Raw genomic sequence first — 23257 nt, forward strand, 5'->3', positions numbered from 1 at the left:
ATATGTATTTTATTGTATTGTAAGCATACAATACTTTTTAAAACTACTACTGTGAATTGCATTTCTTATGACTATCCATCCATTTTCTTTCGCTTATCCGGGGGCGATTAGAGGAACGGCAGCCTAAGCACAGAAGCCCAGACCTCATGTCTGGGGGAACATCAAGCCGTTCTCTGACCCGAGGCCTCCTCCCATTGGGAACACCTCACCAAGGGGCCATCCTTATCAGATGCCCGGACCATCTCAGCTGCCACCTTTCAATTTGGAGGAGTAGCAGCTCTACTCTGAGCCCCTTTCAGATGGTTGAACTCCTCGCCCTAAGGGAGAGGCCAGCCACCCTTTGGAGAAAGCTCATTTACGCTGTTTGTGTCTGCAATTTCGTTCTTTCGGTCACTACCATAGGTGAGGGTAGGAACATAGCTCGACTGGTAAATCAAGAGCTATGCTTGTACGTTCAGCTCCCTCTTCATTATGATGGGCTGGTACAGGGTCTGCATCACTGCAGCTAAGCACCGATAAATCTGTCGATCTCCTGCTCCCCTCTCTCCTCACTCGTGAATAAGACCTCAAGATATTTAAACTCCTCCACTTGGAGCAGCAACTCATCCTTGACCTGGTGTGAGCACTCCACTCTGGATGAGGACCGTGGCCTCAAACTTGGAGGTGCTGATTCTCATTCCTGCCACTTCACATTTAGCTGTGAACCACTCCAGTGTGAGCTGGAGGCCACCACCTAATGAAGCCAACAGAAACACACGATCTGTGAAAAGCAGAGATGAGAATCTGAGATGATCCAAGTAGAAGCCTTTTCCCACTTGGCTAAAAGTACAAATTCTGTTCTCTTCAATAAAAATGAACTGCAATAGTGACAAAGGGCAGCCCTGATGGAGCGAAACTTATTGCTGACAATGTGAACCAAGCTCTTGCAACAGCTGAATAAAAATGCAATGGCTTGTAGCAACAGGCCGAACACCCCATACTGCTGAAGTACTTCCAGTAGAATTCTCTGACATGTAGACTGGTTGGGCAAACTCCCAAATATCTTAGAGTGGATAAAGAGCTGGTCCTGTGTTTCACAACCAGGACAAATACCACATTGTTTCTCCTGAATCCTAGGTTTGACCAACAGACAGACTCACCCTCCTGTACCCTGCTATAGACTTTCCTGGAGAGGCTGAGGAATGTGATTCCCCTATAGTTGGAGCACACCCTTCAGTCCTCCTTCTTGAAGATGAGAACCACATCCCCAGTCTGCAAATCCAGAGGTACCACCCTAGATATCCATGCTACATTGTAGAGGAATGTCAACCAGCAACAGCCTGGTTTAACTGCCTCAGTGACAACACCCCCAGTGACGAATGAGCCGCCCCCTTATCCCCTCGTCCTGCTTCAGAAGATGTGTCAGTGGGATTAAGCAGGTCCTCAAAGTATTCCTTCCACCGCCCGACAACATCCTCAGCTGAGGTCAGCAGCACTACACCTGCACTATACACAGTGTAGCTATGACTGTCTACAAGGGCTAAGTGCATACTCTGTTCAGTGTAAGCATGGTTAGCTTTAAAAAAAAGAAAGAAGAAGATTTGAGTAAGATAAACATGATGTTTGATGTTTCATTGTAAAATATCACTCAGCAGTGACTCCATGACCCACAAGCACCTCCACTCAGTGACCATGGGATATTTCTTTTTAGATTGAGCACTGACACATATTTATTGTATTTTTAATTATGGTGTTTCATAGGAATTACCACACCAGACTTTGAATGTTGTATATGAAAATCAAGTGCCTTTTATGTGACACTGGCTCATTAGTCAAAGTGTACTTTAAGTCTTCCTTATATGCATTTTTTTTTAGGCTACCTTTTTAACAACTGGTAAGGAGCAAGAGATTAAAAGATGAAATGTTGCCCTTACAGTGCTTTCTCCTTAGTAGGTCAGTGAGAACTCTCCATGTAAACGAAAACATTTGCTTTGCCCTGTCCATATTTCTCAGAGTAGTTAATGTCCTTGTGTTCTTCCCACTTTGTTGCCACAGTATGTGGAAGGTTTGAGTGGGAGGCAAACCTCCCGTAAGAGCATGGACCGCAACGTCCTGCAGATGCTGCTGAGTTAACAGCTGGATCTGTCCATGGTGCTGAAACCGTGTTCAGGCCTCCGGATGTTTCTATCCTGGTTCACATATCAGCTGCATGCTTTTAGTTACACTGAGAGGGACATGTTTGCTCTTCATGGCTGATTTAGGAGAGTCTTTGTATTGTAACAGCGCTCAAATGATAAGGAAACTGCCGAGAGACGGAAAACAGCAAAGAGAGGGAGAGTCGAGGGGGTTGGGGGAGATGATGTCATAGTTTTTAGTCTGTGCCAGGCAGATGGCTGCAGCCGTCCTCCTGTCGCTTAGCTCCTGCTTCCATCTCCATCCCAAACATCAGCCTCAGCTCCGGTGACTTACAAGCGCTGGAAACGGAAGCCGTTTAGAAGGACACAAAGCGGAAACGTCCTCGTGTGCGCTGTATGTGAGCGAATGATCCTCGAAGCATAGTCCAAATCTGATATGGACGAAAATACCGGACCAAGCACGGGGCTTCGATCGCTCTTCACTTTTGTCTTCATTCTGTATTATGACCAGACGACAGTGTGGACGAGCTAGTCCTGCCCAGAAAGGAGGAGGAGGAGTAGGAGACACACGCACAAGGGTGTCGACGGAGAGAGGCAGGGGCAGAGGAGCTAAGGCGGGGAGCAACCGGGGGAAATAGACTAGCTAATACATCAAGATACTGATAATGGCTGCTAAATCGGACGGGGTCCTGAAGATGAAGAAGAGCGACGTGGCCTTCACCCCTCTGCAAAACTCGGAGCACTCTGGCTCGGTGCAGGGACTCCACCCGGGCGGCCAGCTGGACTCTGCGGGCACCGGGGACGGGGATTTTGCCAACGGGGAGTCGCGGTGCTGCGGTGGGGGAGGCTCAAACTCGACGTGCCTTCGTCTGGGAAAAGGGCAGCAGAAATATACGGTGTGGGACTGCTTGTGGATCGTAGCCGCCGTGGCCGTTTATTTGGCCGATGTGGGCACCGACGTGTGGCTGTCGGTCGACTACTACCTCCGCCACGACTATTGGTGGTTCGGCCCGACGCTCTTTTTCGTTGTGTTGGGTTCCTTCTCGGTCCAGCTCTTTAGCTTCAGATGGTTCGTCCACGACTTCAGCACCGAGGACGGTGCCGATTCTGTCACCGATTGCTCCCTCATGGATGGGAATAAATTGCTTAGCGGCTCGGCCTCACACGGTGATGTTACTGCTCAACACCACCCGGCCACGCCGCAGAGGCAGGCGTCGACCGCCAGCAAGAACACCACCACTAACAGCACGGCGAGCACAGCGCTGGGAAACAGGAATAGGAAACGCTCGGCCTACTACTCCTTCTGTGTGTGGTTCGGCCAGTCCGTCATTCACATCATGCAGCTGGGCCAGATATGGAGGTAGGATGGAGGCCTTGGGCTGGCGTGCAAATGTATGTGTTTAAAATATTTAAATGACAGAGCAGAGGGCTGCTTTTAGGACCGGCTGCCATCTTTAGCCCCCCACACACATGTTCCTGTGTTTACCTCTCCACCCTGTGTTAAAAACACGGGAAACTAGCCCAGGCCTCCCAGTCACAAAGGTAGTGGTGCCTTTGTGGTACAAATGTTGTGGCTCCTTTCTGTTGTCCTTTAAAACAAATGTAGATATATTGAGTCCAAGCTTAAGTCCTTTGCTGTGTGTCTTTCTCCCATTTCATCGTCCACTCTCCACTACTACACTATCTACTAAAGGCAAAAGGCTGAAAGAAAAGTTTCATTCATTAGTAGTAGACCATTGTAATATACGTTCACAGTTTGAACTAAACTGAATCTGTTGTACACGTTCTAAGGTTTGCACCTATAGACCTGAAGGAAGAAGGTGTTGTGGCACTTTAATCACCTCTGACAAACTTTATTTCCGTTAACATTAACATTTTTCCTCCTTTATTCCTCGAACAGCAGAGAGATTCAAACGATGCAGATTTACAAAATCTGCAACTTGTGAATTGGTTTATGCATTTTCAGCTCAGAGTGAAGTATGTGTATAAGTATATAGTTTGCAGCATAACTATGCTGCAATAGGCATAGGCTGCTGGGGGAATCCCATGATGCATTGAGTTTTTCCTTTCCAGTCACCTTTCTCACTCACTATGTGTTAACAGACCTCTCTGCATTGAATCAGTATTATTGTAGGGTCTACCTTACAATATAAAGCGCCTTGAGGCGACTGCTGTTGTGATTTGCTGCTGTATAAATAAAATTGAATTGAATATTTGTCAGTTTGTGAGGCTCTGCCTTCTTCCTGAAACCAGTCAGAGTAACACCTTAAAATCTGGACAAATCATTTGTTGAGGTTGTTTGGTGTTTGTTTATTCACAGTGGATTCTAAGTAACCTAAATAACAAATATCTCCAACGACAAAGGAAGAAAGATTTCTTTCTTTAAAATCGTGAAGTATTATACTGGCCTTGTCAGAAAAGGCCCTGTTCCATGGTGAGATTGCTTTCTCTGTGTTTGTGCAGAGCAGGGCGGAGCCCTTATTTACAGACCTTTGATGCACAGGTAGGCTAATGCATCTGTTTTGTATTGGAAAAGTAACCACAAAGGAAAGGTTGTATTTTGGACACATTTTTGGATATCAGTTCTCATTGTTTTGTTTTTTTCCACAATGTGTTTTGCAAGCCTTTACCCAAACTTTCTGGTTAAAATGAACATAAAGTTCCTTTTGAAAATGTCTGACTCTTTTATTTGAAAAAAATCATGCAGTCCGGTTTCTTTGAAGGCGGCTGTTTCTGTGCCGGACCCATAAAGGCGATTACCATTACAACGTATAATGTGGAAGGACAGACACAGGGCTGTAAAGCCAAATCTCAGACGGGGTTTGGACTTTGTGTTGTTTGATATACAAACAGTTTGTGGGACTTTATCATTTTCAACATCTGTTGGAAAAGAACAAATTCCAAGAGAATTACTGTGACTTATATGAATCCTTATGTAGAGAGTATATTAGCCTGTCATTATAAACACAATGGTAACTTTAGATGGGAGGACCTAAGGTGTTATTCACCATCCAATAACTTTATAAATAGTGCACACTGAGGTCCTTAAGGTAAGATAGAGCCTGATTCTTCAAGACCTTTAAATGCAGAGATAATTCTGGATTTAACAGGGAGCCAATATAAGAGATATATGCTCTGTCTTTATAATCCCTGTTGGTTCTTACTGCAGCATTTTGAATCGGTCGAAGGCTTTCGGGGAGTTTTTATTTAATAATGAATTTCAATAGTCTAGCCTAGAAGTAATAAATGCGTAAATGAATTTTTCAGCTTCACTGTGAGAGGACACGTTTCTAATTTTAGTGAGCTTGAACAAATGCCAGAAAGCAGTCCTGCATATTTGTTTAACGTGTGCATTGAATGACAGAGTATCTAGTTAGACACCGAGTACAATAACCTGAGTTTTATCTGAATTTAGAAGCAGGAAATCAGAGGTCATCCAGGTCTTTATGTCTTAAGTTTAACTAATTGTGTTGTCCTGTGAAACACCCAGGACCATGACATATCTGACTTCACGGATCGATAAGATCGATATTATTTGCAAAGGAATTAAATGCTATGCTATGCCTTTTAATTAACACTGCCAAAGGGAAGCATATATAGAATAGAATAGAATAGAATAGAATACTTTTATTTGTCAATTTCTTCAAATGTACTTGCCATACAAAGGAATTGAAATTACGTTTCACACTGTCCCATGCGTAGACATTGACAACAATAAGGTGCAGATGCACAACAAAAACAGCCCTAACAATAAAGTAATAAATAGTAATATAATAATATAAATAGTGCTAAAAGAAATACTAAAAATATATATATAGTTGCAGGTGTGTGCAATTGCAATGCAAGTCAGGAATGTTTTCAGTTCTTGGTTCAGAGAGTGTTTCCTTGCTGGAGAGTGTGCGTGGGTGAGGGGGAGTAGAGTCCAATCTGTCTTCCTATACTTCTGCCAATCTGGTGATTCTGCTGGCTGGGAGTCGGGAGGGAAGAGAGTTCAGCAGTCTCACAGCCTGGTGGATGAAGCTGTTGGTGAGCCTGGTAGTGCGGGAGTGGAGACTTCTGTATCTCTTTCCAGAGGGCAGGAGGCTGAACAGACAGTGCGCGGGGTGGGTTGCATCGTTGACAATTGTGATGGCTTTGCGGGTGAGGCGAGTGGTGTAAATGTCTTGCAGGGAGGGGAGTGGTACACCAACTATCCTCTCAGCTGTTCTCACAATGCGTTGTAGAGCTTTTCTGTTATAGTCAGTGCAGCTACCGCCCCACACAGTGATGCAGCTGGAGAGGATACTTTCAATAGTTCCTCTGTAGAATGTAGTCAGGATGGGTGGTGGAGCACTTGCCCGCTTGAGTTTGCGCAGGAAGTAGAGGCGCTGTTGTGCTTTCTTGGCCAGTGATGCTGTGCTGGTGGTCCAAGAGAGGTCCTCACTGATGTGCACCCCCAGGAACTTGGTGCTGCTCACCCTCTCCACCGCAGCGCCGTCGATGGTCAATGGGGGGTGACAGGTGTGGCCTCTCTGGAAGTTGACAATAATCTCCTTGGTCTTACTAACATTTAGCAGGAGGTTGTTGTCTCTGCACCACGTGGTCAGGAGCTCAACCTCTCTCCTGTAGTGGGTCTCATCGCCCTTGATGATGAGCCCCACCAGCGTTGTGTCGTCCGCAAACTTCACAAGGTGGTTGGAGCTGTAGGTTGGTGTGCAGTCATGTGTCAACAGGGTGAAGAGCAGAGGACTGAGCACACAGTCTTGTGGAGCCCCCGTGCTCAAGGTGATGCTGTTTGAGACCTTGTTGCCCACACGCACCGCTTGAGGCCTCTGGCTGAGGAAATCCAGCAGCCAGTTGCAGAGGGAGGTGCTGAGGCCCAGTCTGTCCAGTTTACAGATGAGTTGTTGTGGTATTATGGTGTTGAATGCTGAGCTAAAGTCTATGAACAGCATTCTCACATATGAGTCTTTCTTGTCCAGATGAGTTAGGGCCGGGTGGAGGGCAGAGCAGATTGCATCCTCTGTGGATCGTTTCGCTCTGTATGCGAACTGGTGTGGGTCCAGGGTGGGAGGTAGGGTGGATTTGATGTGTGACATGACTAGTCGTTCAAAGCACTTCATAATAATGGGTGTCAGTGCCACGGGGCGGTAGTCATTGAAACAGGCTGGGGATGGTTTCTTTGGCACAGGTATGATGGTGGCAGTCTTGAAGCATGATGGGACAGTGGCTTGCCTCAGGGAGGTGTTAAAGATGTCTGTGAAGACATTCTTCAGCTCCTCTGCGCAGTCTTTCAGCACACTACCAGGGATGTTATCTGGACCCGCTGCTTTCCGGGCGTTGATGGTGATGAGTGTCCTCTTCATATATATTGTAGATAAAACTGGTATTAGCATAGAACTCTGTGGAATGCCATAATAAAGCTGTATGTGTGAAGAAGACTCGCTGTTTACGTGAAAACATTTGAATGTATTATGTGGAGTTTAAAGCTCTACCACCTGAGCTACAACCAGCCGCAGCTCAGGTGGTAGAGCAGGTCACCTACTAATTGGAAGGTTGGTGATTCCCCATCTCATCCAGTCTGCATAACAAATATGCCTGAAAGAACTTACAGGGCAAAAAAACTGAAGGGCTGGTTGTGTAAAGCGCTTCGAGTGCTCAGATGAAGTAGAAGAATCAGTCCATTTAGATGAAATTCAGACCATTGCAGCACATTTAAAATCTTTGGCATGCTTTTATCTGCAGTTTTGAATGCTGCACTGAGGTCCAGCAGGACAGAGCTGAGTCTACTCGAGGAACCGTCACTAAAGCAGTTTCAATTCCACGATGAAACTTAACTGAAATTCTTTAAATAGACCATTCCTCTGCAGACGATCGGTTAAATCAGTAAAAGCTGGGTGAAGTGGTCACTTTTTAAGTAATTGTTTAATTACTGCCACCTTAAAGGCTTGTAATACGTATCCCATTCATAGAGACAGGTTCATCGTATTTAAAATTGAAGCATATGAAAAGTTACCACAATTAAAATGAAAATAAAATACCGTCTCTCACTGATCCCGTACAAACCCTCCACTGCCTGGTTTAAGTTACTAGACTCAAAGATCCGAAAATATTTATGGAAAAATAAACCATCACAAATAAGTTTGAAAAGTCTAAACACAGTGGTGGTCGAGAGCTACCAAGTTTTTATGTTTCAGAAAGATTAACTCAAGCTGCTTATACATCCCATGGCTGGGCCTAGAATAGAACAGAACAGTATCAAGCATCATAATTGATTTATGGCTTAACATAAACCCTCTGTTCTGTCTTCAGTTATCTCCTGTAAACCCATTTGGAACAATCCAAATATTTATGAGTAAAATGAATCAAAAAACATTCTGTCATGGCATCAGGAGTGGATAAAAGAAATCTAGAACATGTTATTCAACTTTATCAGGAACACATTTTAAAATATGGAATCGGCAACAACAGGTTTCTTGAATATCGACATTTTAAATCTTTTATGCAGGAAAGATTTAATCCCGATCAGCTGAACTTAGAAATATCTACAGATCAAAGCTTGTGGTCACAAATATGCTTTAATACCTTCAAAATGACTAAAAGTGTCATGGGCGTCTCACGCTGTTTCTTTTTGTTTGTTTGTTTGCTTTTTAATCCTGTCCTATATGACAGCTTTTGCAATCAGAATTATAGATCTGAATGCTTTTTATTGTCACTACACACGTACAATGAAATTCAGAGCAACTGTGGAAAAAACGGGGGTAAGGTGCACAGTTCTGTGGCACCATAAACATCTGAACAGCTTCAATATCAAATGTATACATATAAAACAATATTGTTATATATTTACAGTGTAGGTGATTGCACGTAAATTCACTCTTACAGAGTAGTGATGGTTGTTTGTGTAGTCTGTGTAGAGAGGAAGTCCTTTGATTGGGGGTGGAATGATCTGGATCCACTGTTGTGCCAAACACATTTTGTTTTGCCAAGAACAGCTCCTTAGATTCTCTACAGGCTCCTCTTGTTCAGGGCTTATCTGATTATTTTGTCATTTCTATCTGTGTTATTTCAGTCATTATACGTAGTACACAGTATGACCATGTCTAAGGCAGGACAGGCAGTAAAAGGATAGAGTAGAAGTAGAAATGCACAATGTCTCTTCAACTACAGCACCTGTAAGGAAAACAAACATGCAGCACCTGAAACACAGACATTTGAAAATGCACAGGTACATAAGTCAACAATCTTTTTGTTGTGTGTGTGTGTGTGTGGCTCACTAGGCCTTGGTCCCTGTGGGACACTCTTCTTGAGTGTGGGGAGGTTTCCATCTCCACTGGTTGTTGGATGTGGGTACTTGCTGGCCCTCAGGCCTGTGGTCTGAAGTGGTTTGACCTCTTTGTTGCATGCTGGGGTTCCCGCCAGGTGTCAGGCAGTTCTTGGGCACCTAGGGTCCTGTGGCCCTGTTCTCAGCTCGTGCTGGGAGGCCGACTTCGGCTGGAGTCTGCTGCCTCCTGCTCCTGGTTCTCTGGTGCTCCTGCCTTTTGGCTGTGGGCACTCCATCTGGGGCCTCCCTCTGCTCCTCTGGGGTAGATCCTCTTGGCAAAACTGTCAGACAGGTCAGGTTTCTTAAAACGGATATTGAAAGAATGAGTCTTTGACTAAAGGTAGGCCTTCTCTGACCTGCTCTAATAGACAGGAGGAAGAGATTACTGAAGTTAACCCAGAAATATCAACAGGAGAGAAAGAATATAACTCAATAACAAGAAATAATTAATAAATAATAGCGGGATGCAATGTTTCATCTGTGGGATGATTATGGATCATTTTCTCTAGTGTTTGAAATTTTACTTCTGAAGAATTTTATGAAGTCATTACTAGTTTGGGTTAAAGGGATGGTTGGCTCAACAGAGCTCTGAGTGTCAGCCTGGCTACACCCTGGGGTTGTTCTTATTGTCTTCAATCAGTGATGAATAGTAAGATGTTCTGGCTTTACAGAGGGCCTTTTTAAAATGCAACAGTTTTTCTAGGCTAAAAGATTTTCTACATTAGTGAGATGAGATGAGCCACAGTATCCAGACCTACATGCAGTGAGGATCTAAGACTATTAACAAGATAATCATCCTCAGTGGGAGGAGAGTTTAGGTCTGCACTGTGCTGGCACATGGCATCAAGATAACAGTGGAGGAATTGACTTTTAGAAAGACACCAGCCACAGTGATGTGTTCCCCACTGCTGTGTAATCTGTTATTGTAAATTTAAATACGCAGCAGTGAACACAATTTCTTTGTTTAATTCAAGAGCACTTTGAAAAACAAACTGACCTGATACCAGCGTATCTAAATTAAGGCAGCATGTACAAACAATGAAAGATACAAACTAAATTCTAAACTCTAAACATCCCAAAGACGCCTTCCTGCATAAACCGTTTCAATGACGGACGCTTCATATTTGCTTTACCATTGTTTGACTTCTTGGCTAATCTTAATGATGTTATTTTTGTTCAAATACTGTATCGATGTTTTCAACCTACAAAACTGTCCACGGTTCATCATACCATGAACCGTCATTGACTTGGCTTAAAGCTTAATCAGGTTAAGTTTAGGTTAGCTTCTGTGAAACCGTGTGTCTGTTGTGGGTTTCACATTCAAAGGCTTATTTATCGACTGCTTACATTATTCATGCTCCTCCTCCTGCAGGAGGAGGACTGCTCGTGTGGTTACAGAGTCGACTGTTTGTAACAGCAAAGCTACAGTCTGCACATGGACAGTGAGCCAGGCTGTAAAATAAACTGCTGGCCCCAGTTCTATGCTTTCATGAAAATAAGATCGCAGTTATATGAAATCTTTGACAGCAGTTTATCCATAAACTACCTAAAGTACATAACACCAGATATATATATATATTTGTTATACTGCAGGATGACACTTCTCTATTACAACTATATGACTCCAGGGGTTGAAATAGCTGTTAGGGTTATTCTTGTGTTATTTGCTGATTTGTTTACTTTCTGAGGGCATAAATAAATAGATGTTTATTCATGCAGTCATTGCCGACACTGGATATAGCAACCTTTTAAAAATCATTTGAAACTGTAAAGCTTTGCACATTGACATACATTTTCAAATGGATACTATTGCAAATACAGAATGATTCAAATCAATTTAATGTTACACCTTCTTCACCCTGTTATGCAACAATTTAGATAAAGACATATGTTTTTAGTGATGGTGCCCCCTGTGGACAGAAACATGCATAACTGCAGAGAACATCTGCTTTTTCTCCTACAATACAAATACAAAATAGTGGACACATTCACTGCATCGTGGCTGGTGGTTCGAAACGTTGCACCTTTGTAAGGGCCAATAGGCAGAGAGTAAGGTGGTGCTAAAAAGTGATGACGTCCTGTGATGGGCTGCGAGTTACCCATCTAACAATGTGACATCGAGTGTTTCAATGTTTGATTTAGTCGTTTTTTGGACCATGACACAATCTTTGGATTTTGCCTCTGTACTCTAACATAGTGTGTTTTTAATCAAGTAATGAAAATATGATTAAAATTCAGGTTTTAATTCGAGTTTTTAGCCAAAGTGTTGAATTAGCTGTGAAAAAGTGGTGACTGAAAAATGTCTTTCTCTTCAGAAACTCTTGGGTTGCTTTGTAGCGTACTTTGTGTCATTGTGGATTTGCACTGTCTTTACATCTTAGTTATAGACTCATACACCTGCCTGTTTAAGAGTATTCTTAACTGGCTCAGTGTTAGCAAGGCATTTCTCTTAGCAAGCGAGAAATTCCTGCACTGTTCCTACCTTTTGTTGTTGAGTTTACCAGTGCATTCCTGCTTTTTAGGAGTATGATCACTGATTGATTGTTTGGCTTCGAATAAAGTTTATTCTGTCTTTCTGATTGATTTAGTTGGGTTTCTCATTCATTTGCGTCAACATTTTCCATAGTTGGTATATTTGGAATTTGGTACCTTTTCACTATGATGAAAGTGATGGACACCTTGGTTGTGTTCAGCATTTGGAATCAGCTCCAGATCTCTTATCAGCTTGATTTGTCAGTGAACAACAACATCAGTGTTGCAGCCAGGTGAAGTCGGATTACGCTTGAAAAGGAAAAAACGATAAAATTGGCTGTCATAACTCCCATTTTGACCTCGGGACTTCCAGGTTATACTCGGCACAGATGTTCCTGTACACTCCTCCCCCCTCCCTTTCCAAATGCCTTCGATGCTTATTCCCTTCCGATGCTGACGGGGATCAAGGAACCAGCGCACGCAGGCCCGGATGTGCTGTCTATACTGGCTGTCTCTCACCCTTTACCCCCCCTGTTGCTTGTCATGTGTTTCTTTGGTGTATTAAGAGGTTTTTCATGTGCAGAGGTGTTTTTTTCTGTCCTCAAACTGATCTCCCTGTTGGAGCTCAGTCTGAGGGGAGTTATTTTTTTCTCCTTATCTTTCCTCATGTGGTGCATTTTCCATTGTTATACCTCTCTGACCTGTCTTCCCCATGTGATGTTTTGTGTAATGTATGTATGGTCGGAGGGTAAGATGGTGCCGCCATTGCGTGCAATAGGTCGGCAGCCTTATGAAATTTCCCCTTGTGGGACTAATAAAGGTAAATCAAATCAAATCAAATATCAAATCAAATCAAAATGAATCAGAGGTTTTGACTGGAGCAGAGAGAAAGTTTTGCTAGCTGAGGTTACTGAGCAGGTTATGAACTGCAGTGTCATTTTGTTAGCTTACTTTCCCAGCAGTATTTGGTGGCATCTCTGTGGAAACCTGCTAAAGCTCAGTGGAATGGTTTGGAGAGGATCTGCAGGATCTGGGCTGGAAATATTTATAATTGATAGGCTGAGAGAAGGAGGTCCATGATAAGATGATTAAAGAAAAGCAGATAGACTATAAGACTTTAAAAAGTCTGGTTGGAAATGTACTGTGAGTGCCACATAATGTGGCAATGTATAAAACACAGATATGAGAACACAACAGACACAGACAGAGAGAATATGTTTGGGGTGTGGTCCCAATCCTGAACTTTAGATAAAGGTTCATCATTTAGGACCAAAGAAGTGAAAAGGTCACTAGTACACAACCGTTCAGTCTCCTCTGGAGCCACAGCTTCACCATGTGTCTGGTCCATCTGACCATGAATAGACTGCAGCTTAAATGCTATCAGCTCAGATTCAATTCTAAAATTCTTTACTGCAACTTAATTTCACAGTCCATTAGCATGCTGCTAAATGACTGTGTGTTTTGGTGGTAGTGGTAATGGGAAAGAGACAATGGAAATGAATGCTTCACAGACAGAGAGAGAATAAAATGTAGGCTGGAGGCAAGCTGAAAAGTAGTAATGATGCATTTCTTCAAAAGAGTGTTTGCTTCAGGTAAAGACAGGAAAGGTTGAGCTGCAGTGTGCGTGCTTCTGTCCATGCTGCAACCCAACACAATAGATTTTCACTCTCTTTTTTTGTAAAGTTAAATTGGATGTGTTATAATGCTTTATATCAAGAATTTATCAAATTCTAATTCAGAATTTCATATCTGCGGCTACAGCCACATTTACTGTTTGACATGTTTGGTGTCCTGCGACCATACTTTTCTTTCCCTGGTGAACACGTGGGTAGATCCAGGTTGTGGTTTGTTCTGTCAGAGGTTTCTTGTGCTGTAGAAAAACTTTCCTCCCTCCTGTGGTGAGTATCAGGTATCATCAACATATATACACTAATAACCTATAAAAGATGACACATCTCATTTACCCTGGTCAGCCTGTTTCTAGTCTGTTGTTGGGACCCAACCAGCACTGATCAGCATGAGACTCAGGCTGTGTCCGGTCAGTAAAAAACAACTTAAATATAAATACAATCAGTGTTTATATTTAAGTCAGGGCAGCTATGGCTACAGTGTAGCTGCCATCACCAGTGTGTGAACGTGTGAATGACTGAATGTAGTGTAAAGTGCTTTGGGGTCCTTAGGGACTGAGTAAAGCGCTATACAAATACAGGCCATTTACAAAGAAAGAACAATACAGTATCCACATCTGCACCAAATCTTCAGCAGTCTTCCAACCAGCCTATTAATCAACCAAAGACCCAGACAGACTTTTAATTCATTTGAAAGCCTGATGCTTAGCCTCGTCCACCCCAGCTGTGAAACTCAGAAACCAGTCTTACTTGTTATCATCTATCGTCCACCTGGGCCTTACACAGAGTTTCTGTCTGATTTCTCAGACTTTATATCTAATTTAGTTCTCAGCTCAGATAAAATAATTATTGTGGGTGATTTTAACATCCATGTAGATGCTAAAAATGACAGCCTCAACATGGCATTTAATCTGTTATTAGACTCAATTGGCTTCTCTCAAAATGTAAAAGAACCCACCCACCACTTTAATCACACTCTAGATCTTGTTTTAACATATGGCATAGAAACTGAACATTTAACAGTGTTTCCTGAAAACCCTCTCCTGTCTGATCATTTCCTGATAACATTTACATTTACAATAATTGATTACACAGCGGTGGAGAGTAGACTTTATCACAGTAGATGTCTTTCTGAAAGCGCTGTAACTAAGTTTAAGAATATAATCCACCCACTGTTATCATCTTCAGTGCCCTGTACCAACACAGAGCAGAGCAGCTATCTGAACGCTACCCCAACAGAGGTCGATTATCTTGTTAATAATTTCACCTCCTCACTACGTACGACTCTGGATACTGTAGCTCCTGTGAAAACTAAGGCCTCAAATCAAGAAACCAAGTATTTGACTCCGTGGTATACAGTGGTCCCTTGTTTATGGCAGGAGTTACATCCTGCCATAAACATCGCGATAGCTGAAATCTGCAAAGTAGCCAACTTTATTTTTTACAGTTATTTCTGATGTTTTAAGGCTGTAAAAGCCCTCACTACAAACTTTATACACTTTTCTCAGACAGGCATGAACGCTTTCACACTTTTCTATCTTGTTTAAACACTCTCAAAGACCTTTGTAGAAAAGTAAGTCCAGTATTATAGAATGAAACCAAAGGCACCAGCAGGTGACGACATTTCGCCGACGTTGTTGTGTTTGTTGTGGAGAAAACTTACAAACATAAAGCACTTCAGAGTCACACTGCTAACGATCGAAGATTTATGTGAATTTGACAAGCTGAATGCATTCTGTACTGTACAGGAGACACGGCACGAGAATAATTGGCAATGGTCTACCTACAGCCAATCAGGATGCAGAGCACAATGCGCTGTAAAAAAGAAAAAAGAAAAAAACATGCACAATTGCACAACCAAAATAATCTGCGAAACAGCGAGGCCGCGAAAGGTGAACCACATTATAGCGAGGAACCACTGTACTTCTCAAACACGTAGCCTAAAGCAGATAATCTGTAAGCTGGAGAGGAAATGGCGTGTCACAAATTTAGAAGATCATCATTTAGCCTGGAGAAATAGTTTGTTGCTTTACTTAAAAAAAAGAAAAGGAAAAAAAAGCAATGCTGAACTACTGTAATTCATTATTATCAGGAAGTCCTAAAAACTCCCTGAAAAGCCATCAGCTAATCCAAAATGCTGCAGCAAGAGTCCTGACAGGGACTAGAAAGAGAGCAGATTTCTCCTGCTTTGGCTTCCTGTTAAGTCCAGAATTCAAAATCCTGCTCCTCACATACAAGGTCTTAAATAATCAGGCCCCATCTTATCTTAATGACCTTGTAGTACCATATCACCCTATTAGAGCACTTCGCTCTCGCTCTGCAGGCCTACTTGTTGTTCCTAGAGTATTTAAAAGTAGAATGGGAGGGAGAGCAGCATGTCTTTATCCTGTCTACCTCCCCCAATCACAGCAGATGGCCCCGCCCCTCCCTGAGCCTGGTTCTCCCGGAGGTTTCTTCCTGTTAAAAGGGAGTTTTTCCTTCCCACTGTCGCCAAAGTGCTTGTTGGGGTTTTCTATGCATGTCAATACAATTACCATATAAAGCGCCCTGAGGTGACTGTTGTTGTGATTTGGCGCTGTATAAATATATTGAATTAAATAGCGTGGGTTGTCTATTGATTCAGTGCCTGGCTGTGTGAGTCTGTGTGTTGAGGTATTCTTGTGTAAGATACCGAATCCCAAGCTGCTTCATTGAGGGCAATTTGTATGAAAACATGGTGCTAAAGGATAAAAACAGAAGGTGCTTGGGTGTTTGAACAATAGTAGTAAAATTATTTTTAGTGCTCAGTTAGAGAAGAAAAGCACAATACAGTATATACACTGTGTGTGTGTGTGTGTGTGTGTGTGGTGAGAGAGATGTGCTTAAAAAGCTGTTAAGGGTCATGAAGGAACAGGTGATGCACATCAGAGCAAGCATCCAGGAAACATTAAAGGCCAAGTGAAAAGTACAACAAAATAAAGCAAAAACACTGTGAAAAGTGTTTTGTGCGCTCTGCTGAGAAGGTGATTGTCTGCAGACTCCCATCTCTGCAGGACCTGTACACCTCCAGGACACTGGGGTGTGCAGCTGGGATGACAGCTGACCCTTCTCACCCTGGACAGTCTGTTTGACCTGCTCCCCTCAGGCAGGAGGTTCCTATCCGGTCGTTAAGTGATGACGTGACGAATCCTACTTCCGGGTCTAAAGTAGTCTGCGTTTAATATGGCTTTTGTGTTGTTAACATGTTTAATGTTTTGTATTTTCTTCTATTTGATCTCAAAAAGCTCCTAAAACAGTCAGTGATCACTGTTGACCTCCCTCGGCTTTTATTACCGCTAATCATTTATTTAAGGTCAGTTTTTAAAACCTTAGGATGTAACTACAGCCCAGCCCATGCAGCAGTATATGAATGACTAACCTCGTATTGTGGATGGATTATCTCAGTTGTTCTCCTGGCTGAAGTTTGGTCCTTTTACAGCATCCTGCCATGCGATTACATTTGTTCCTGACCACCGAGAACACTCACGTTAACTTTTATCCAGTGGAAAAAAGTTAGCTTGTTTATATTATGCTAACATAGCTGTGTCGCTAGCGGTCACGTAGCACATCATTATATACCAGCTAGCCCAACTTCAGTAACCCTACAAACGTCACTGCTGTTTAGTTTTCTGTCTTCATTTATGCTGGAAGTGATAGCAGAGCTGTACGTTTGAATTTGTTTCCAAAACCCCGCAGTCAGGACATGCTATATTGTATTTAGATGGAAGCTAGCGAGCTAACTTCCTGCTAAATGTCATAACTTCCGTTTTCATGGATGCCTGGATGCTAAACTCAATTGTTACACCTGGTAGAGCAGAACGCTGATCATTTTATTAAAGATGAAAGACTTTAGACAGTTTTTCAACTCTCAGTAATGCCATAGTGATCGTTTGATATATGGACCTGCAGCGGAGTTTAGGCCCCGACACGGCTAGTGACGTCAGACTGAACAACCGGATAGGAACAGTTTCTTTCCCTCTGCTGTTGGACACATGAACAATACACCACAAACACATGACCCGATACTGTGTTCTGTGCATCTGTTCCATTTTTGCACTGATCATCACCTGCGCACATGTATATATTAATCTGCTTAGCACTTTTAATTTTTCTGTTTATTTAAGTGTAAACCTGCTCAACATTTGGCATTAAAACCCTTTCTGATTCGGATTCCCACAAAATCATTGAATGATCTGGATGAGACGTCTCAGTAATATTTTTGCCATGAAGTTTTATGCTATGGGACCAGAATAGATTATCAAAAGTAACCTTTAACTGTCTTCATATGTCAGTTAGCAGCAGCCTTGTGTTACAGATTATCAATGTTTCTATTGTTAGAAATTAATAACATTATTATATACATTTGTCCAAATTTCCTTCCATTTGGTACTTCCAAGAGAAGGTGAGTTATAAAGTTTGGATTTCAGAAGAGTTGATGTACTGTGCTTGAATGTTTGAGCATGCATGGTGGATGTTCAAGCACTGTATTTTTCCCCTCAGGTATTTCCACACCATCTACCTGGGTGTTCGGAGTCGCCAGGGTGCTGAGACGGAGCGCTGGCGTTACTACTGGAGGATGGTCTATGAGTTTGCAGATGTGAGCATGCTGCATCTACTGGCAACCTTTCTGGAGAGCGCTCCACAACTGGTGCTTCAGCTGTGCATTATCATCCAGACACACAAGCTCCAGGCTGTGCAAGGTAGTAGCCCCACACACATTCAAACAATGCTGCACAATTGTGTGACCATACTGATGCCAAACATTTTTATATATGGCTTGTATTTTTATAGCGCTTTACTTAGTCCCTAAGGACCCCAAAGTGCTTTACACTACATTCAGTCATCCACACATCCACACACTGGTGATGGCAGCTACATTGTAGCCACAGCCACCCTGGGGCGCACTGACAGAGGCGAGGCTGCCGGACACTGGCGCCACCGGGCCCTCTGACCACCACCAGTAAGCAACGGGTGAAGTGTCTTGCCCAAGGACACAACGACCGAGACTGTCAGAGCTGGGGCTCGAACCGGCAACCTTCCAGTTACAAGACTAACTCCCAACCCTTGAGCCATGATCGCCATGATTGTAGCTGAAGCTGGCAGAGCTATTTGTTTGTGTGTACATGCTATCTTATGGATAGAAATGATTCTTCAAAGTCACATGTGAATTGGAATTCTGTCTGTAATTCTGTGTATAGACAGAATTTCTAGGTGCAGCCAGCGAGCAGAGGGTTTGTGGTTCAGGTGACTTAAGATCACAACTGTGGTTTTTGCAGATTATTTGATTTTGTTGGCTTCATTTAGCCATTTATTTAGCCCTCATTTATGGTCTTGGTAGAAATGAGCTTCTCCAAATCAAAGAAAGCTAGCTGAGGTGGTTCAGACATCAGGCAAGGATGCCTCACAGGCACATCCAAGGTGTTATGGCCAAGTCTGACTGGGAACCTGCTTGTGAGTTTTACCAGTATTTCTGATTTGTTGCACTCTGAACTTTAATTCTCAATAATATAAATGAATAATTCTCTGATTCCGTTAGCTTTCAAACCTTTTCAGTCAAATGGCTGTAGTTAAACATCCAGTTCTCTCACCCGGTGCTTAGTTCATCATCCTGGATGTGCAAGACTTGCTGCGGTGTCATGGTCATGTAATGTCCATTTCCTAATTATGCAATAACCTGTGAAGCAGATGAAAGATCAGGAGGTTTTTTTTTAGTAGCTTTGCACTGAATCTGGAAATATGAGGCCCAAAGAAAAGTGTGTGCTAAAAAATAGCTAAAAAGAACAATCAAAGAACTTTTACTTGGTCAAGAAAAAAACATTTATGGCATCTACCCCATGACTAGAAAACTCTGGAGGAGAAAGTCTACAAATCAGGGTTTTTACAACAAGATGCACATGATGAAACGCTTACTGCAAAAACAACCAATGAGTTTCTCTAGACAAAGACGTTGGATATCTTGTTATGTTGTTGAACATGACAAGATGTGTTACAGTTCAATTTTATTTATATATATTTTATTTATATTGCACCAAATCATGAGAACAAAGGTTCTAATTATGCAAATGATTCAAGGTGGAATAAGAATGCCCTGGAGCAGTATCTGTACCTGCTGCATTCATCTTTCCAAGTGTGGTGTCAGGTTTATATTGTTGATTGTCATTTATGCTTAGAAAAATTTACTCATATATGCTTAGAGTTTTATAATGGAATGCGTAATGATAGAGGTCTGATCCGTAGCAGCCTGCAAAGACTGTGTGCCTCTATGACAAAGTGGAGGAGCAGTTGCAATGCTCTCCATTTGTCCCATATGTGTTTATCTTTTTTTGCACATTGTACACATTATTCTGTTTCTATGTATTTGCTATGATTTGCTATTTGTCAAGTAACATTGCTTCACTCACTATCCCAGGTTTGTTTGTGGAAGCGTTTTGTTGCCGGAAAATCAAACATGCTGCAAATTAAGGCAAATACTCAGTTACATGTTTCTTTATATTTTATTATGTTACAGATTAAGTCATTTGTTCATACTTACTTTGTTTGTCTTTTCAGTCTTCATGAGGGTCAGGTGTGGGGAAACGCCCGCCTGGCATTTCCTCATTTTAAAGTCCTGATGATGTCACACATGACATCAGCAGGTCAAACCAAGTGGAGGGGTTTGTTTTTCCATAGAGATGCTTCCTTTTGTTTGTGTTAAGGTTTAAAGGGATTTGTTGAATGTTTTCCCTTTCGTTAACACTGCCATTTAGTTGTGTAAATGTGCATGTTAGAAGTGTGTAGAGGTTTTGTGTTTTTAGATCATCTGTGTAGAGCTTTAGATCCCTCAGTTTGAGTGAGTGGTACTGGCTGGGCAATTGGAGGGAAATTGATGGCCCTATTTAAAGCCAGTCTCTACCAGCTGCAGCAGAGAGGAGAGGAGAGGAGAGGAGAGGAGAGGAGAGGAGAGGAGAGGAGAGGAGAGGAGAGGAGAGGAGAGGAGAGGAGAGGAGAGGAGAGGAGAGGAGAGGAGAGGAGAGGAGAGGAGAGGAGAGGAGAGGAGAGGAGAGGAGAGGAGAGGAGAGGAGAGGAGAGGAGAGGAGAGGAGAGGAGAGGAGAGGAGAGGAGAGGAGAGGAGAGGAGAGGAGTTGAGTTGAGTTTGGGGGGGGGGTTGTTAAGTTACACATTAAATTAAGTTCACTGTAAATAAATTGCTCACCTCTGGAAATCTGAAATGTCTGCGTAGTCGGCTTCCCACCACCTTCCTTGACGTTTGAGTCTGACTACTTCACAGCCTCCCAGAGTGCTCTGGCATACACATACATCTTGAGGTCGTACCTTCTCTTACTGATTTATGGTATAGGAGGACACCTGCTATGTATCTGCTTAAGTATAAGTGCCTTTTGTTTAGGTGGACCGCTGGACTCCTGGGACCAGCTTTGGGGAGTCATTCACAGGATCACATCTTGACACGCACACACACACATACCTACACGACACACAGACAAGGTACTCTTTGTTCTCATGTATGCCTATGTAAGACGTCATATGTTAATGAACCTATGCATATTCATATAACCACAATAGAGATCGACAGACCACAGATGACTTTCGTGCATTGCATTGTGGGTACGAGTGGCAGCAAAGTCAAAACACTGCATCAAGCGCTAGTATTTCCAGCACCGCTAATCATTAATTCTGTGGTTTTAATCCCTACTTGCATTTTATTTGCCCCCAAAAACAGCTCTGTACAAAACGACAGAAACACGGCACCTCTGTACGAAGACAGAAAAGTAGGAGGAAAAACTGAAAGGAGTGGAAGGGTCAGACCCACACGAGCACAGAGTGGAGTAAGCACGTTAGCGTGCTGCACAACTTTCATCACGCACACATTATTATTATGTGGTCCTAAGTGTGAGCGCACACACTCAACATGTTTAGTAACTTCAGATCCTGCAACAAGCCCAGGGCCAGTTTACTTTGGTGATTTGGACGATTCCATCTCACAGCTGCTGTTACAGACCAACACCATGTATTTGTCCTTTCAGGTTGTAGTGTTACACAACATTTTCAGATCTAGTAGAAATAAAACGAGTGTTTCGTAATTCATTCAATTTGTTGTCTTTATTTATAACTGGCATTATTGTTTCGTTCTGTTAGAGAATCTTACAGGAAAGAGGCAACGGTGTAAAAATCCATCAGCTTTATTAGCTGCTTCGGTGAAAAACAAATCAACAATGCAAAACAACATACTGAAACAGTTATTCATCACTTGATTGCTTCAATACAACACTTGGGCACATGTATGCAGACGTTTCGTGGCTGTTTTGATCTCGCGCTCTCTCTTCACCGATCAAATCTGGCTGTGTTAGCAGCTTTAAACTCGGTCTGACCCAGGCTGATGGAGGGGCCCAGTCTGGATCACATCCCAGCATTTTGTAGGCTGGTTTTCCTACAAAACACAACAAACATTAGTCCACAAAACCACAGTGAACAAAGCAGCAAAGCAACGAATTCAATTCAAATCAATATAAGATTTATTTGTAACCTACATCAACAAAAAATGTTGAAATGCTTGGAGCAGACTAACCTGTGAGCTGCAGTGTTCTGGGACGTTATATTTGGTCTTCGAATGGCTGCAATCCAGGCCATCCGTCGCCTCTTTGGTACTTCGGAAACATGACTTGAACAATTTCTCTTCCACGATGGAATCCGATAAAAACGATCTCTTTACCCGTCGGCTTCCCCTGGCTGTCATGTGACTATTGCAGTTAATAATACAACAGCTTCTTGCCATTCTTTGTTTCTTTTTATCGCTGTGTGACTGTTTTCATGTGAAAGCCTGCGTGCACTAGTACCACTTGCCACTCGTACCTACAATCCTTTGCGGTTTTACCCCAGAAATGACGTCACATCTCTATAAAGAGCAGTGCTACGAGGGAGCTGACGAGAGCGACTGGGGTTCGAGCGGAAGGAACGGCGCCCGTCACAGTTCTCTCCCTCGTGCACGAGTAACACAAAGAGCTCTGGTGACTTGTGCGTTGCTTTAGCCATTGTAGTAGAATTGTCTCGTTCCAGCGGGGGCCTGTGCCAGACAGATCCATCATGTGGTGCTTCTGTAATCCATCCGTTATGTGGTTGTGAAAACGGTTGTTTTCTCTCTGTCTCTTTAGGAATGACAGCTGCAGCCTCCCTCGTCTCTATGGCCTGGGCCCTGGCCTCCTATCAGAAGGCCCTGCGAGAGTCTCGGGATGACAAGAAGCCCATCAGCTATCTGGCAGTGATTATCCAGTTCTGTTGGCACTTCTTCACCATAGCAGCCCGAGTTATCACCTTTGCTCTGTTTGCGTCTGTATTTCAACTCTACTTTGGCATCTTCATCGTCCTGCACTGGTGCATCATGACCTTTTGGATTGTCCACTGTGAGACAGACTTCTGCATCAGCAAGTGGGAAGAGATTGTGTTTGACATGGTGGTGGGCATAATCTACATCTTTTCCTGGTTCAACGTCAAGGAAGGACGGACAAGGTGAAGACGTTCTCCATCAGTGTGATGTGGTTCAATTTTTAAACAATGCTTTAACTCTTCTGTCATTTTTAAATTTATAAGCGCTTGGTTGCAGTAAGTGCAATAGTTGAAACTACCATGCAAAAGAAATTCAGCCATTCCTGTTTCTTGAGCTAGTTTCAACTTTAGCATTTAGTACTGACAACTCTGACTTACATGAAACAATCTGTGAGACCTTCAGC

At 42.9% G+C, this 23257-nt stretch overlaps 1 protein-coding gene across 1 annotated transcript in view; it reads left to right on the forward strand.

The window, feature by feature from the left end:
• Positions 1-2283: 2283 nt before the first annotated feature.
• The window catches only part of xkr4 (XK related 4), a 29528-nt gene continuing 8554 nt past the window's right edge, over positions 2284-23257 (forward strand). Inside the window, exons 1-3 of the mRNA XM_085438286.1 lie at positions 2284-3474; positions 18036-18235; positions 22682-23036. Coding sequence (XP_085294412.1) covers positions 2780-3474; positions 18036-18235; positions 22682-23036 — 1250 coding nt within the window. The 5' untranslated portion in view covers positions 2284-2779. The remainder of the gene's footprint in view (positions 3475-18035; positions 18236-22681; positions 23037-23257) is intronic.

This window comes from Copadichromis virginalis, linkage group LG18, assembly GCF_057382275.1.
Source record: "Copadichromis virginalis isolate Kocher_CV1m ecotype Utaka linkage group LG18, C_Virginalis_male_GT1.1, whole genome shotgun sequence".
Classification (NCBI taxonomy): Eukaryota; Metazoa; Chordata; class Actinopteri; order Cichliformes; family Cichlidae; genus Copadichromis; species Copadichromis virginalis.